Here is a 15174-nt window from a genome sequence, read left to right on the forward strand (position 1 = left end):
CCGGAGCCCAGCAGGTAGAGGCTGCGGTGGCCGGGAGCGACCACTGCACTCCAGTCTGGGTGACAGAATGAGACTCCAACTCAAAAAAAATAAAAAAATTTAAAAAAAATAAATGAGATCAACTAAGGGAAACATGAAACAGTCTAAAACAAAGTGAGTGGGTTCTTTTTGCAGTAAATATAGTATTGCTCAATCCTAGAGCATACTAGACAAACCTAGGAGGGGACTTGCAAATACTTCCCCTTTTCCTGTTGAAGCTGTCTTTTTCTTGTTTTTTGAGTTGGAGTCTCGCTGTCACCCAGGATGGAGTGCAGTGGCATGCTCATGGCCACCGCAACCTCGACCTGCTGGTCTCTGGCGATCCTTCCACTTCAGCCTTCCAAGTAGCTGAAACTATAAGCATGTGCCACCATGCTCGGCTAATTATTTGATTTATCATAGAGATGAGGTCTCACCAAGTTACCCAGGCTGGTCTTGAATTCCTGGACTCAGGCAGTCCTCTTGCCTCAGCTTTCCAAAGTGCTGGGATTACAGGCTTGAGCCATCACGCTTGGCCAAAGCTATCTTCTAAGACACTGACTAGAGATAACCACCATGGGAATTTTAATGTTTTCTTCCAGTCTAATGCATGCATTTTTTAATATAGTTGAGATATTATTTATGTAATTATATATTGTGAGTTTTTTCCATCTAACATAGCACATATTTCCTAGGTCTTACAAATTTTAGTAAATAATATTTTATCATATGGCTATATCATTCAATTATTATAATGTTAGCAATTTGGATATTTCTAGGTTTCCCCTATTATGTGTTGTCTTAGTCTGTTTAGTGTTGCTGTAAGAGAATACCTGAAGCTGGGTAATTTATTTATTTTTATTATTTTTGTTATTTTTTTATTTTAAAGATGTGGGGTACAATTCAGGGTTAGGTATACAAAGGTTGATTATGCAGGTACCCTTGTTGATGAGGTGTGCCCCTCCCTCCCCTGGCAGTTTCCCTCAACTGCCAATCCCACCCCCATTCCCCTGGCAGTTTCCCACTACTGCCAATCCCTTTCTTATAGTATTGTGATAATTATTCAAGGTCTGCTTATGAGTGAGAAATATGGTACTCTGTTCTTTGTTTCTGTGATAGATCACTGAGTATGATCAACTCTAAATCCATCCAAGTTGCTGCGAAGTCCATATATTTGTCCTTCTTTATGGCTGCATAATATTTCATTGTGTGTATGTACTACATTTTTTTTTTATCCAGTCCAGCTTTGTTGGGCAGCATGGTTGGTTCCATGTTTTTGCTATTGTGAATAGAGCTGCAACAAACATGCTTGTGCAGGTATCTTTTTTGTAGAATGATTTGAGTTCCTCCGGGTATATTCCCAATAGGGGAATTGCTGGGTCATATGGAAGGTCAATTTCTAGTTCTTTCAGAAATCGCCACACTGTCTTCCAAAAAGGTTACACTAGTTTGCATTCCCACCAGCAGTGCAGAAGCGTTCCTTTTTCTCCACATCCTCTCCAGCATCTGTTGTTGTTTGTTTTATTAATAATGGCCATTCTTACTGGCATTAGGTGGTATCTCAATGTGGTTTTGATTTGCATTTCTCTGATGGTGAGTGAGGCTGAGCACTTTTTCATGTGCCTGTTGGCTGCCCATATATCTTCTTTTGAGAAGTGTCTAGTTATATCTTTTGTCTACTTTTTAATGGGGCTGTTTGTTTTTTTTCTTTTTTGGAGTGTTTGAGTTCCTTTGTAGATCCTAGATGTTAGACCTTTGTCAGCTATACAGTTGGCAAATATTTTTTCCCATTCTGTGGGCTGTCTCCCTGCTCTCTTGATGGTTTCTTTTGCTTTGCAGAAGCTCATCATTTTGATGAGGTCTCACTGAAGCTGGGTAGTTTATAAAGAAGTTTATTTGGCTCATGATTCTGCAAGCTGTATAGGGGAAACCCCCAAAACCCCAGAATTTATTTTTTAAAAATTGCGTATTTATTCTTGCATTTTTAAATTTCAGTTACCTTCAAAGTACTCTTTGTTTGATACAATACACCTATCAAGATGCTTTTTCTACTGCTCAAAACAGTTTTTGAACTCGTCAATTTTGATGTCTTTTAGTGCTTCTGCCGTTTTTTATTTCACCTGTTCCACATCAGCAAAATGTTTCCCTTTAAGGAATTTTTTCATCTGGGAAAACAAAATATCACTTGGGTGAGATCAGGTAAATAGGGAGGGTGGGGCATAGGGATCATGTCTTTTTGGTCAAAAACTGCTGAACACTTAGCACAGTGTCAGCAGATGTGCTTGTAAATCACCCATCATGAAATGGGCAAATGCATTGAAAGAATCTCCAAAAAAAATTCACTGAAGCCGAATGCAACCTCTTACAACAATACTAACTGGTACACTAATGCTGATGGGTTACTAGAACACTTACCTAGCAGGAGAAGCCTGTATTACAAGGGACCCACCCTCCAAAAGATAATTCTGGGCAGGGCATGGTGGCACAGGCCCTTAATCCCAAAACTTTGCGAGGCAGAGGCAAGAGGATTGCCTGAGCCCAGGGGTTCGAGACCAGCCTGGGCAACTTGGCAAGACCTCACCTCTACAGTAAATGTTTAAAAAAAATTATCCTGACATGGTGGCGTGCCTGTAGTTCCAACCACTTGGAAGGCTGAGGCAGAAGGATCACCTGAACCTAGCAGGCCGAGGCTGCGGTGGCCATGAGCGTGCCACTGCACTCCAGCCTAGGCGACAGAGTGAGACTCTAACGCAAAAAAATAAAATAGTAAGCCGGGCTCGGTGGCTCAGCCTGTAATCCCGTACCTTTGGGAGGCTGAGGTGAGTGGATTGCCTAAGCCCGTGGGTTCGAGACCCGCCTGGGCAGCGAGACCCCATCTCTACAATAAATCAAAAAATCAGCCGGGCGTGGTAGCGCATGCCTGTAATTCTGGCTACTTGGAAGGCTGAGGTGGAAGGATCGCTGGATCCCAGCAGGTCGAGGCTGTGGTGGTCGGGAGTGGCCACTGCACTCCAGTCTGGGCGACAGAGTGAGACTCCAACTCAAAAAATAAAAAAATAAAAAAAATAAAATAGTAATTCCGGGTGTTTTTTGATCCCATGTTCAGGAAGCATGGTACTGCCATCTGCTTGACTTCTAGTGAGGGCCTCAGGCTGCTTTCACTCTTGGCATAAGGTGAAGGGGAGCTGGCGTGCAGAGAGCACATGATGAAACAGTCAGGTGCAGTGGCTCAGGCCTGTAATCCCAGCTACTTAGGAGGCCAAGGCAAGAGGATTGCTTGAGACCAGGAGTTTGAGACCAGCTTGGGCAACAAAGCAAGACCTGATCTCTACAAAAATTTTAAAAATTAGTTGGGCATCGTGGTACATGCCTTGTAATCCCAGCTACTTGGGAGGCTGAAGTTAGAGGATCACCTGAGCCCAGGAATTCAAGGCTGCAGTGAGCTATGACCATTCCACTGCACTCCAGCCTGGGTGAAAGAGTGAGACTTTGTCTCTTTTAAAAAAAGAGAGAGAGCGAGCTTACATGACAAGAGAGGAAGCAAGAAAGAGAGGAGAGATGCCAGACTATTTTTTTTTACAACCAGCTCTCGTGGGCACTAATAGAGTGAGAACTCATTCAACCCCACTCCAGGGAGGGGATTAGTCTAGACATGAGGGATCCATCCCCATGACCCAAACACCTCCCATTAGGTCCCACCTCAAACACCGGGGATCAAATTTCAACATGAAGTTTGAGGGGACAGACATCCAAATTGTATCATGTGTAATGTTGTAATTAACTTTTTTATGCAAACAGCTTTATTTACATTTCTACTTCCATAGAATAGTGTGTGTGTGTGTAGTGTGTGTGTGTGTGTGTGTGTGTGTGTGTGTGTGTGTGTGTGTGTGTGTGTGTGTGTTTTGAGTCATAGTCTCACTCTGTTGCCCAGGCTGGAGTACAGTGGCATGCTCATGGCCACCACAGCCTCAACCTACTGGGCTTGGGCGATCCTTCCATCTCAGTCTTTCAAGTAGCTGGAACTATAGGCATGTGCTACCACACCTGGCTACTTTTTTGTTGTTGTTGTTGTTGTTGAATTTATTGTAGAGACGAAGTCTCGCCGAGTTGCCCGGGCTGTTCTCGAACCTCTGAGTTCAGGCAATCCTTTTGCCTCTGCCTTCCAAAGTATTGGGATTACAGACGTGAGCCACCATGCCTGACTATAATTTTTTAAATTATTATTATTATTATTATTTTGAGCTGGAGTCTCACTCTGTTGCCCAGGCTGGAATGCAGTGACATGCTCATGGTCACCACAGTCTCGACCTGCTGGGCTTAGGTGATCCTTCCACCTCAGCCTTCCAAGTAACTGGAACTACAGACGCAAGCCACCACGCCCAGCTAATTTTTGTGATTTATTGTAGAGACGAGGTCTCACCAAGTTGCCCAGGCTAGTCTCGAACCCCCGGGCTCAAGCAATTCTCTCACCTTGGTCTCCCAAAGTTCTAGGATTACAGGCTGAGCCACCATGCCTGGCCTTAAATTATTATGATGATTTTTTTTTTAGTTAAAGTCTCACTCTGTTGCCCAGGCTGGAGGACCGTGACATGATCATGGCTCACCACAGCCTCAAACTCTTGTGGATAGGCGCTCCTTCTGCCTTAGCCTCCTGAGTAGCTGGACTACAGATGTGCTTGACTATACACAGCTCATTTTTTAATTTTTTTTTATTTTTGTAGAGATGAACAATCGCTGTGTTGTCTAAGCTGGTCTCAAACTCCTGGGTTCAAGCACCACACCCAGCAGATTCTTAAAAGTAGAATTTCCGAGTCAACCAATGTGAACAGCCAGGTTCAGTGGCTCGCGCCTGTAATCCCAGTACTTTGGGAGTCGAAGGTGAGGGGATTGCTTGAGCCCAGGGGTTTGAGACCAACCTGGGCAACTTGGTGAGACCTTGTCTCCACAATAAATCAAAGAATTAGCCGGGCATGGTGGTGCACACCTGTAGTTCCAGCTACTTGGAAGGCTGAAATGGAAGGATCACCTGAGTACAGCAGGTTGAGGGTACGGTGGCTGTCAGTGTGCCTGCACTCCAGCCTGGGTCACAGAGTGAGACTCCAACTCAAAAAAAAAATGTGAACATGTTCAAGGTTCTTGATACATATTGCTTAATTATAATATATATTCCTTACCAGCTCTATATGAGTACCCATTTATTTCATTGCATCCTCATCAGCACTGAGTGTTCTTTCAGTCTTTACTTTTTGAATTTTTTCCTAATTTGATAGGAAAAAAAAAACGGTATCTCAAATTGGTATCTTTTTAATGTTGTATTGAGTACCTTTCAAATCATCTCAGAGAAAGACATAGGTAGAAGTTGCTTATGGGCTGGGTGCAGTGGCTCAGCCTGTAATCCCAGCACTTTGGGAGGCCAAGGCAAGAGGATTCTCTGAGCCTGGGGGTTCAAGACCAGCCTGGGTAACTTGGTGAGACCTTGTCTCTACAATAAATCACAAAAACTAGCCGGGTGTGGCGGTATGTGTCTGTAGTTCCAGCTACTTTGAAGGCTGAGGCAGAAGGATCGCCTGAGCCCAGCAGGTCGAGGCTGCGGTGGTTGTGAGCATGCTACTGCACTCCAGCCTGGGCAATGGAATGAGACTACAACTCAAAAAAAAAAAAATGCTGCTTTGTACATTCAAATGTCTATATTGAAGAGCAATGCATTCAAATTTAATTGACGGTGTCAACATGACAGGTATAAGAGTAAATATTAACAATAGTAGTAGTTTCTTAATCGTAATATTTCCTTTGTGATGGTTTCAGATTGAGAAACTGGATGCACGAGGGATCCAGCTTGCTGCCCTCTTCATGAGTGGGGTCGACACAGCTCTCTTTGCTAATGATGCCTGTGGCCAGCCAGTCCCTTGGGAGCACTGCTGCCCCTGGATTTACTTCGATGGCAAGTTGTTCCAGAGCAAGCTAATAAAAGCAGGCCGAGAACGAGTATCCCTGGTTGAGCTCTGTGATGGCCAGGTACCAGCATTTTGGGTGGGCAGCTGCTAAGGGCCATGTCTGATCTGCTGTGGGGGTGAACTGGCAGGGAGGGAGCAAAGGCTGAAGAATGTATCTGATTGACCTTAACCTAACTTAGTCAACAGTGTTCCCAAAGGCCCATAGTCTGATATATACATGATATAAAATCTTATGTTGGAAAGTTGTTTTTTTTAAATGAGCTTAAGTTTTTCATATCCCTTTTTTACTCTAAGTATTTCTTTCTCATGGAATACTCAGATACACTATAGTATGCCTTTCCTCCAACTGTTAGGATTTCATTTCCCTTATTTACAAAAACTGTAAGTTGCTTTTGCAAGTGATGATTTTTTTGGTAAAGGAACTATGTTTGGAAATAAAAGAGGGTAGTGAAGTATATGACAGAGTAAAAGCAGAGAATTTTTTTTTCTTAGAGATAGGGTCTTGCTCTGTCACTCAGACTGGAGTGCAGTGATATGATCATAGCTCACTGCAGCCTCGAATTCCTGGGCTCAAGCGAACCTTGTGCCTCAGCCTCCCAAGCAGCTGGGACTACAGGCACATACCACTTCACCTGGCTAATTTTTAAAACATTTTTGTATAGATGGGGTTTCGCTTTGTTGCATAGGCTGGTCTTGATCTCCTGGCTTCCGGCAATCCTCCTGCCTTGGCCTCCCAAAGTGATGGTATTACAGGTGTGAGCCACTTTGCCCGGCAAGAGGATTTTTTTTTTTAATGAAATCTTAGGGAAGATGAGGAATAGCAAGGGAAAGGAAAACTTGTTTACTCCTTTGTCTGTTTGAGGGTAATGAACTGAGAAACTAGAACAGGGTCAGCAAACTACCCAGCCCACCCCCTGTTTTTGTAAACAAAATTTTATTGAAATATAGCCATTCATTTGTTAGCATACGGCTTTATTGCTACAGTGGCAGAGTGATGTCGTTTTGGCAGAGACAGTGTGGCCTACAAAGCCTAAAATATTTACTATTTAACCCTTTTCAGAAGATGTTTGCTGATCTCTGCACTTAGAGGTATGGACTTACCCTGGACAGAGCTCAGGATCTCCGATCCTGGGTATGCAGGAGAAGGTTAAAAGGCCTTGTATTTGTCAGATTTTTGTTCTCTCTTTTACCTAATTTTGTTATCTCTCCCTTTAAAAATGACCCAGCCCAATCCTGCCCATGTAATTGACTATCTGTAAGTCTTCATTGTTATATTTGTCTTTCTTGACCCAGTCAATGTAACTCATAAGCCCTTGGTCAGAACTAGTAATATGATATGAAGAATGGGGACTTTGGTGCCTGACACACCTCCTAAGTGTGTAGCCTTGAGCCATTTAACTATAGGCCTCTGTTCTCTTAATGGGAGTAGAACTGTGAGACTGTACCTAGAGTGCTCAGTATGGTGCCTGAAACATGGGAGAAGTTTGGGAAATGGCAGCTGCTATTATTATTCTGTTCCTCATTTGAAGGCTGAACTGGCAACCAAAGTGGAAAAGATGAGACAGAGCATCCTTGAAGGAGTCAACATGAATCACCCACCGCCTTCTGCTCTACTTCCATCACCTACTTTTGTGCCTCCCATGGTACCTTCTCTATACCCTGTTTCACTGTATTCCCGAGCCATGGGCTCCGTGCCACCTCCCCTTCAAGGAAGGAGCCGGGGATTTGCAGGTCAGTAAGAATGAGGTATTTGCCACCCTCAATTTATTTCATAATATTCCATTTAGTAATTGTCGCCAGTTATGGAATCAACAGTTTCACATATATCTTATCTCATTTCCTTTTTTTTTTTTTTTTTTTTTTTTAGTTGGAGTCTCACTCTGTTCCTCAGGCTGGAATGCAGTGGCATGCTCGGCCACCCCGGCGTCGACCTGCTGGGCTCTGGCGATCCTTCTGCCTCAGCCTTCCAAGTAGCCGGAACTACAGGCACGCACTACCATGCCTGGCTAATTTTTTTTTATTTATTGTAGAGACAAGGTTTCGCCAAGTTGCCCCGGCTAGTCTCAAACCTGTGGGCTTGGGCAATGCACTCACCTCGGCCTTGCAAAGTACTGGGGTTACAGGCTGAGCCACCGAGCCCGGTCTCATTTACTTTCTGTGCTTTGTAGTGGTAGTTTGAAGAACAACTTATGTCCATTTTGGCATCCCAGACTACTCTCCATAGAGGTAGTTGGTCCCCAGGGACTTCACTTTTACCAGCCAAACTCATGAAGTGACTGATATGGAAACCACGAACCACTCTATTACTTTTGAGAACTGTACTTCATATGAACTGGATCTTCATGGTTGCTGTTATAGCTCATTCTTTCCCTGTAGGTAGATGCACACAGGAGCTTGCGGGAAAAGCAGTGGGAGTAAATGGCCAGTGTTGGCAGATGACGATAGCTTGATGTACTCATTTCCACTCTGGGGGTAGACCTGACACATTTCCCTTCCTTTAGCTCTGTAAGCGTGGAGAGACATGAGTCACTGTCCATGGCCCCAGAAGATTGCAGTTTAGTGAGAAAAACAAATATATGCAAACACACAAATACGTACATACACGTATACATACATACACACATATATATAAATTATGGTGACACCTGAGCTGCTGCTTAATGATGAATAGACAATCATACTTAACTAGCTCAGATACTGATCCTGATAATTCAAGCAACCTGTCCCCTGGTGAAACAGGATATTGTAATGGAGACATTTTAACATGAACTAGCAAGATTCTGTGATTGGGTACAATTGTCATTCCTATGGTTTAAGGTGATTGTTGTCCACTGCTCTTCGCTTTTGAAATAATAAAGCTGGAAGTCAAAGTTAGTTTTTTAGGGTCACAAAAATCAGTACTGGTGTTTAGTTCAAGACTGTGCTTAGTGGGAGGCCAAGGTGAGAGGATTGCCTGAGCCCACGGGTTTGAGACCAGCCTGGGCAACTTGACGAGACCTCATCTCTACAATAAGTCAAAAATTAGCCAGGCGTGGTGGCACAGGCCTGTAGTTCCAGCTACTTGGAAGGTTGAGATGGAAGGATCACCTGAGCCCAGCGGGTTGAGGCTGCGGTGGCCATGAGTATGGCACTGTGCACTCCAGCCTGGGTAACACAGTGAGACTCTGACTCAGAACTATGTGCTGGCCGGGTACGGTGACTCAAGCCTGTAATCCCAGCACTTTGGGAGGCTGAGGCAAGAGGATTGCCTGAGCTCAGGGGTTCAAGACCAGCTTGGGCAACTTGGTGAGACCTCATCTCTACAATAAATCAAAGAATTAGCCGGGCATGGTGGCATATGCCGGTAGTTCCAGCTACTTGGGAGGCTGAGGAGGAAGAATCGCCTGAGCCCAGCAGGTTGAGGCTGTGGTGCTGTGAGCGTGCCACTGCACTCCAGCCTGGGTGACAGAGTGAGACTCCGACTGAAAAAAAAAAAAAAAAAGGCCAGGCTCGGTGGCTCCGCCTGTAAATCCAGTACTTTGGAAGGCCGTGGCCAGTGGATTGCCTGAGCCTACAGGTTCCAGACCAGCCTGGGCAACTTGGCAAGACCTTGTCTCTACAATAAAAAATTAAAAAATAGCCGGGAGTGGTAGTGCGTATCTGTAGTTCCAGCTACTCAGAAGGCTTAGGCGGAATTATCACTGGAGCCCAGAAGTTGAACTCTGGGGTGGCCGTTAGCATGCGTGCCATGGCACTCCAACCTGGGCGAAGGAGTGAGACTCTGAATAAAAAAAATTTAAAAAAAAAGACTGCTTAGATGAGCAGCATGAAAGTCTGCTCTACTAACTCGCTGTTCAGTCAGATAATGATCAAATCTTACAAACCAGGAAGCCAGCCATTTCATTCCTTTCAAATCACTTTACAGCTCACTTCTCCGATTACGTGTTGATGTTCTATAAGTCTCAGAAGACACCCTTAATTAAGCCAAGTTCTTGGGAGGTCACCATTGATGCAACTACCAGTGATGCTTAGTCTCCATTTACTAGTGGTTCACAAGGAGGCTGGCCTCCTGAAAGTTCATAGTTGGATCTTCAAATGCAAATCTTTCTAGTCTGTCTTAGAAGTAGCTAGCACCATAGTTCCTTGGACTCAAAGCTTTTATATAAGTGAAGGGCTCTTTACAAACAACCTGCTCAATGAATTAAGAGCTATTAACATTTGGTTTCTTTCCATAAACTAGTATTAGGCTGGGCTCGGTGGCTCAGCCTGTAATCCCAGCACTTTGGGAGGCCGAGGTGAGTGGATTGCCTGTGTCCATGGGTTCGAGACCCGCCTGGGCAACTTGACCAGACCTCATCTCTACAATAAATCAAAAATTAGCCAGGCGTGGTAGCGCATGCCTGTAGTTCCAGCTACTTGGAAGGCTGAGGCGGAAGGATCCCCGGAGCCCAGCAGGTTGAGGCTGCGGTGGCCGGGAGCGGCCATTGCACTCCAGTCTGGGTGACAGAGTGAGACTCCAACTCAAAAACAAACAAACATACTAGTATTAAAGGCCTACTAGAACTCTGTCTTCTATGAAGGCTTATTTTTGCTAAATTACAAAACTCAGCTGTGCTTATGAATTCATACACACAGAGTTGGAATTTCCTGTTTTTAGGAGATACCATGTGCCATATTGTCTTGAACTTACTCTGGTTTTCAACTGTTGCCATTCTTGCTTTTTAGTTATAAATTATTGTTAGTTTAGTTTCATTATCTTTAGTTTAGTGGTGTTGTTTGGCTAATCCTACAGTGTGCAGTGATGTGTACTGGTATCAAAATTGGTTTTGACCTATCGTTTTCCATTAACTAGATTTTAAGATATTAATTCTCTCAACAAATATTGAATTCCTGCTACATATCCCAGGCTCTGTAGTTAAAATATGAATCACCCACAACCTACTTGCTAATATGGAGGTATAGAGATCTTCAACCCCTTCCCCCTAAATTTGTTTCCATTATGACACATTGTTGTTATAATGGAGTCTTTTTATCAGAAAGAAATGGAAATAAGACGAGTAGGTGGGATGTAATATCTTTTGTTCTATCTCTTGACCTACCTTGTACTTATTGTTCATTACTGCCATTCTCCCTCTTTTCCTAGGTCTCCATCCAATCCCACCCCAAGGAGGAAAACTGGAGATCGCTGGGATGGTCGTGGGCCAGTGGGCTGGTAGCAGATCCTCTAGGGGCCGAGGATCCTTTGGAATGCAAGTGGTTTCTGTTGGTGGGCCAGGAAAGGGGTATGTATTCAAATAGGTTGGTATGAGCTAGTGTCAATCAAGGTGACCTTGGGATAGTGCCTAGCTATTGGATCCTTCTGTTAAAGTAAGGCTTTAATTAACTTTCCATTTGTAAAACCAGTTTTCAGTTTAGTTCAGCAAACATATAACAAATGCCCTGCCTTGATGCAAGACTTTTTGTCCTAGAAGAGAACATGGGACATAGAACAATTAAGTTCTATAATGTAGAAATAACAGAGATATTTTCAATGGTAACACAGAAGAGGGGCATCTAACTTAAGAGAATCAAACTTCCTAGAGGAAATGAGTAGTTAACAAAGTAGAAATGGGTTTGTGGGTTTTACATGTTTCTCATGATCACTTTTTCTCTCAATTGGCAAAGGCATGGGAGAGAACAGACTGGTAGAGGATCCAAAGGACACAGAAAAGGAAATAAACAAGTAAGTACCTTTTTTGAGATTATCTAGCTTCTGTTTGATGCTTCTTGCCTTTTCAGCTAAATTTTAAGCAATCAAGTCAGGCATGGAAACTTCCCAGGCTGCTCAGGGTAGCTTCACAGCTTTTCCAGACATTTGATTTTATTCCTCTGCTCTCTAGTGGTCCTAATGAGGGTTAGCCTGTCCAGAGCTATTTCTCCAGGGCTTCAGAGTCTTATCCTTTTTTCTGAATGAGGCCACAAGACAGAAACTAGGTACTGTGTCCTGAAGATCTACGCCTAGTGTAGTATGTGCTGCATGCAGCCAGAAATAGGCTAGAGTGAAGCTAACAATGAGATTGCCTATAGCCTACCTAAGCTTCTGAGGGGCCACCAGAAATGCTTAGAAAATTGGGTTTTTGCCTTTGCTGAATATGAGTGGAAGGAGTATTACCATTGTGCTTATTCTTATTGACTCAGAAAGGTCTTAAACGTTCTTCTAATCTATGCCTTGAATTATAGCACAGTTCCCACTAGTCCTTCCTACCCCAAATACAGACTATGAGGACCTGATCTTGTAGTGATCCAAAATCTTGTACTAGACTCAGGCTGCTAAGCTCCTCATAGTATAGCAGCTGCCATTTCTTGAGTACCTACTTTCTACCAAGCCCCCTCTAGACATTTTACATGTAGTCTATAATCCTAGCCAGTTTTGTTATCAGTTCACAATTCTAAATCCATTCTCCTGTATACAGCCAGTCCTCACTGCATCCATGTTAATCCTCATCATCTAATGTTTTCTCAAAGAAGATAAATTTGCTTTAATGTTATTTTGAGCCAAAAATGGAACTAGAATAATAAGCCCCCACACAAAGCATTTTATAGTACACTCTAAAGCTTATTCTACAGCTTCTGAGCTTTTTTTTGAAGCTTCTCAGTAGAGTAAAAAGAATTGCACCTAGAAGGATTGCTAGTCACTCAGGTAGGCTCCTATAAGGTAGTGTAGCCTTGGTAAATTCACTGTGATTCAGGGTCTGATCATCAGGCATTCAATCTGAAAAACTTGATATTTTTAGATAATAAGAGTAGATCCATCTCTCAGTGATTGACTTACACTAACCAAGATCACAGAAATAGCTATGTGGATATGGCTAGAGCGAGGAGGAAGAGAGTAAGAGAGAAAGTACTGATTTATGATAAGAAGAAATAATTATCACAATATATTGCACGCTTACCCTTTTCCAGTCACTTTTATAAATACTCACTGAAACCACATAAATACCCTTTGAGCTGTTTATTGTTCCCCATTTTATTTTATTTTATTTTATTTTATTTTATTTTATTTTTGAGTTGGAGTCTCACTCTGTCGCCCAGACTGGAGTACAGTGGCCGCTCCCGGCCACCGCAGCCTCGACCTGCTGGGCTCTGGCCATCCTTCCACCTCAGCCTTCCAAGTAGCCGGAATTACAGGCATGCTCTACCACGCCCGGCTGATTTTTTGATTTATTGTAGAAATGAGGTCTCGCTGCCCAGGTGGGTCTCAAACCCGCGGGCTCAGGCAATCCACTCACCTCAGCCTCCCAAAGGCGCGAGATTGCAGGCTGAGCCACCGAGCCCGGCTGTTCCCCATTTTAGATAGGGAAATTGAATCTCAGAAAAATGAAGTATCTTACCCCAAATTATCTGTCAAGTTGGTGCCAGATTTGACATTCCAGCTTGAGCTAACTGATTCGAAGCCCTATGCTATGCTGATTACAATACAGTATAATAACTCTGATTGTTAGAAACAAGAGTCAGACTCAGGTCTGGCTAACTCTAGTGCACATGCTCTTAGTCATGACTACCAGAGCTTTCTTTCTCTAAGGGCAAGCTGCAAAAGGGGCCATGGTATCAGAATTTTGCTTGGGAGCATGGAATCAAGGCAATATTAGTTAACATTTGTTGAGTTCTTATACTATACCAGACATAACATGTTCTAAATGCTTTACATGGAGTCTCATTGAATCCTTACCGGAATCTATGAAATACTCTTATTCTCTATCATATAGATGAGGAAAGTGGGCAAAAACGAGATGTTAGGTAATCTTAAATTTCTCTTAGCTTACATTGCTGTGGACACTGTTAATCTACTCTAGAGGTAACCTGGCCAAGGAAATCCTCATATTGACTTTGTTTTTAGCAAGCTATCTTCCCTGGGCAGAGCTGCTGCTGACTTGTTTGTTGACTCCCTTTTTCTGGTCAGTCACCCTTTCTCCAGAGTATGAGATAATTAATTACTCCAGTTTATTTATTAAATCTGTTTATACTGTAGTTCTCTCTTCCTGAGATTATTCCTAGGCCACTAAAGTTTTCTTTTGATTTCTTTGTTGAGTACCTCAAGTGGCTAACTCCATTTATTGTATAAATGTTTACTAGTTTCGTCTTATTCCAGGTTCTTGGGCAACACTCCATAGTAGCCTCCATGTTGTATAGACTTTGGAGTCAAATTATCTAGCTTTGAATCTGGCTCAGCTACTTCAGTTCTGTGACCTTAGGCAAGTTACTTAGCCTCTCTGGGCCCTAGTTTCCTCATCTATAAAATTGGAGAAATTGGTATCTACCTTGTAGGTTGTTATGAGGATTAAATTAAACTCATTTAGTTTAATTTACAAATAAGTCGGTTGTCTTATCTGTAAAAGAAACAGCAAGCCGGGCTCGGTGGCTCAGCCTGTAATCCCGCGCCTTTGGGAGGCTGAGGTGAGTGGATTGCCTGAGCCGCGGGTCCGAGACCCGCCTGGGCAGTGAGACCTCATCTCTACAATAAATCAAAAAATCAGCCAGGCGTGGTAGCGCATGCCTGTAATTCCAGCTACTTGGAAGGCTGAGGTGGAAGGATCGCCGGAGCCCAGCAGGTCGAGGCTGCGGTGGCCGGGAGCGGCCACTATACTCCAGTCTGGGCGACAGAGTGAGACTCCAATTCAAAAAAAAAAAAGAAACAGCAGAGTGTGTGGCATGTCCAACCACTTAGTAATCAGAAGCTGTTATTATTCCTAATGCCATTCATTGAGAGCCAGTACTGCACTGCAAGGTAATGCAGTTCATATCATTAGCAATAGCAGTCACACTCCTGGGATTGAAAGGAAAACAGGTGATTGATTTTAGTTATGAAAGATTCTGTGGAATACTGCACATAGATCTTCTGTGTTTATCTCCTTTCCTTTCATTTGCATGTCCAATTGTCGGCATTGGACAAAGTTGCATGGCAGTTAAGAAAATAGACATGAGAGACTGACTGACCAGGAGTGGAATCCAGGCCCCACAACTTTATATCTGAGTCTCCTTGAGCAAGTAGCTTTCGTTTTTCTGAGTCTCAGCTGGGCTTGGTGGCTCAGCCTGTAATCCCAGCACTTTGGGAAGCTGAGGCGGGTGGACTGCCTGAGCCCGCAGGTTCGAGACCAGCCCAGACAAATTGGTGAGACCTCATCTTTACAATAAATAAAAAAATTAGCCGGGCTTGGTGGCTCAGCCTGTAATCCCACGCCTTTGG

At 43.5% G+C, this 15174-nt stretch overlaps 1 protein-coding gene across 2 annotated transcripts in view; it reads left to right on the forward strand.

The window, feature by feature from the left end:
• The window catches only part of FAM120C (family with sequence similarity 120C), a 112983-nt gene that overhangs the window by 95617 nt on the left and 2192 nt on the right, over positions 1–15174 (forward strand). Inside the window, exons 12-15 of one of the 2 annotated variants that reach the window (XM_008062955.2) lie at positions 5824–6033; positions 7502–7703; positions 11095–11233; positions 11616–11673. In XM_008062955.2, coding sequence (XP_008061146.1) covers positions 5824–6033; positions 7502–7703; positions 11095–11233; positions 11616–11673 — 609 coding nt within the window. The remainder of the gene's footprint in view (positions 1–5823; positions 6034–7501; positions 7704–11094; positions 11234–11615; positions 11674–15174) is intronic. The other variant, XM_021714957.1, reaches the window with a different exon arrangement.

The sequence above is a fragment of the Carlito syrichta genome, unplaced genomic scaffold, assembly GCF_000164805.1.
Source record: "Carlito syrichta isolate Samal-C Ts95f unplaced genomic scaffold, Tarsius_syrichta-2.0.1 Scaffold306175, whole genome shotgun sequence".
Lineage (NCBI taxonomy): Eukaryota > Metazoa > Chordata > Mammalia > Primates > Tarsiidae > Carlito > Carlito syrichta.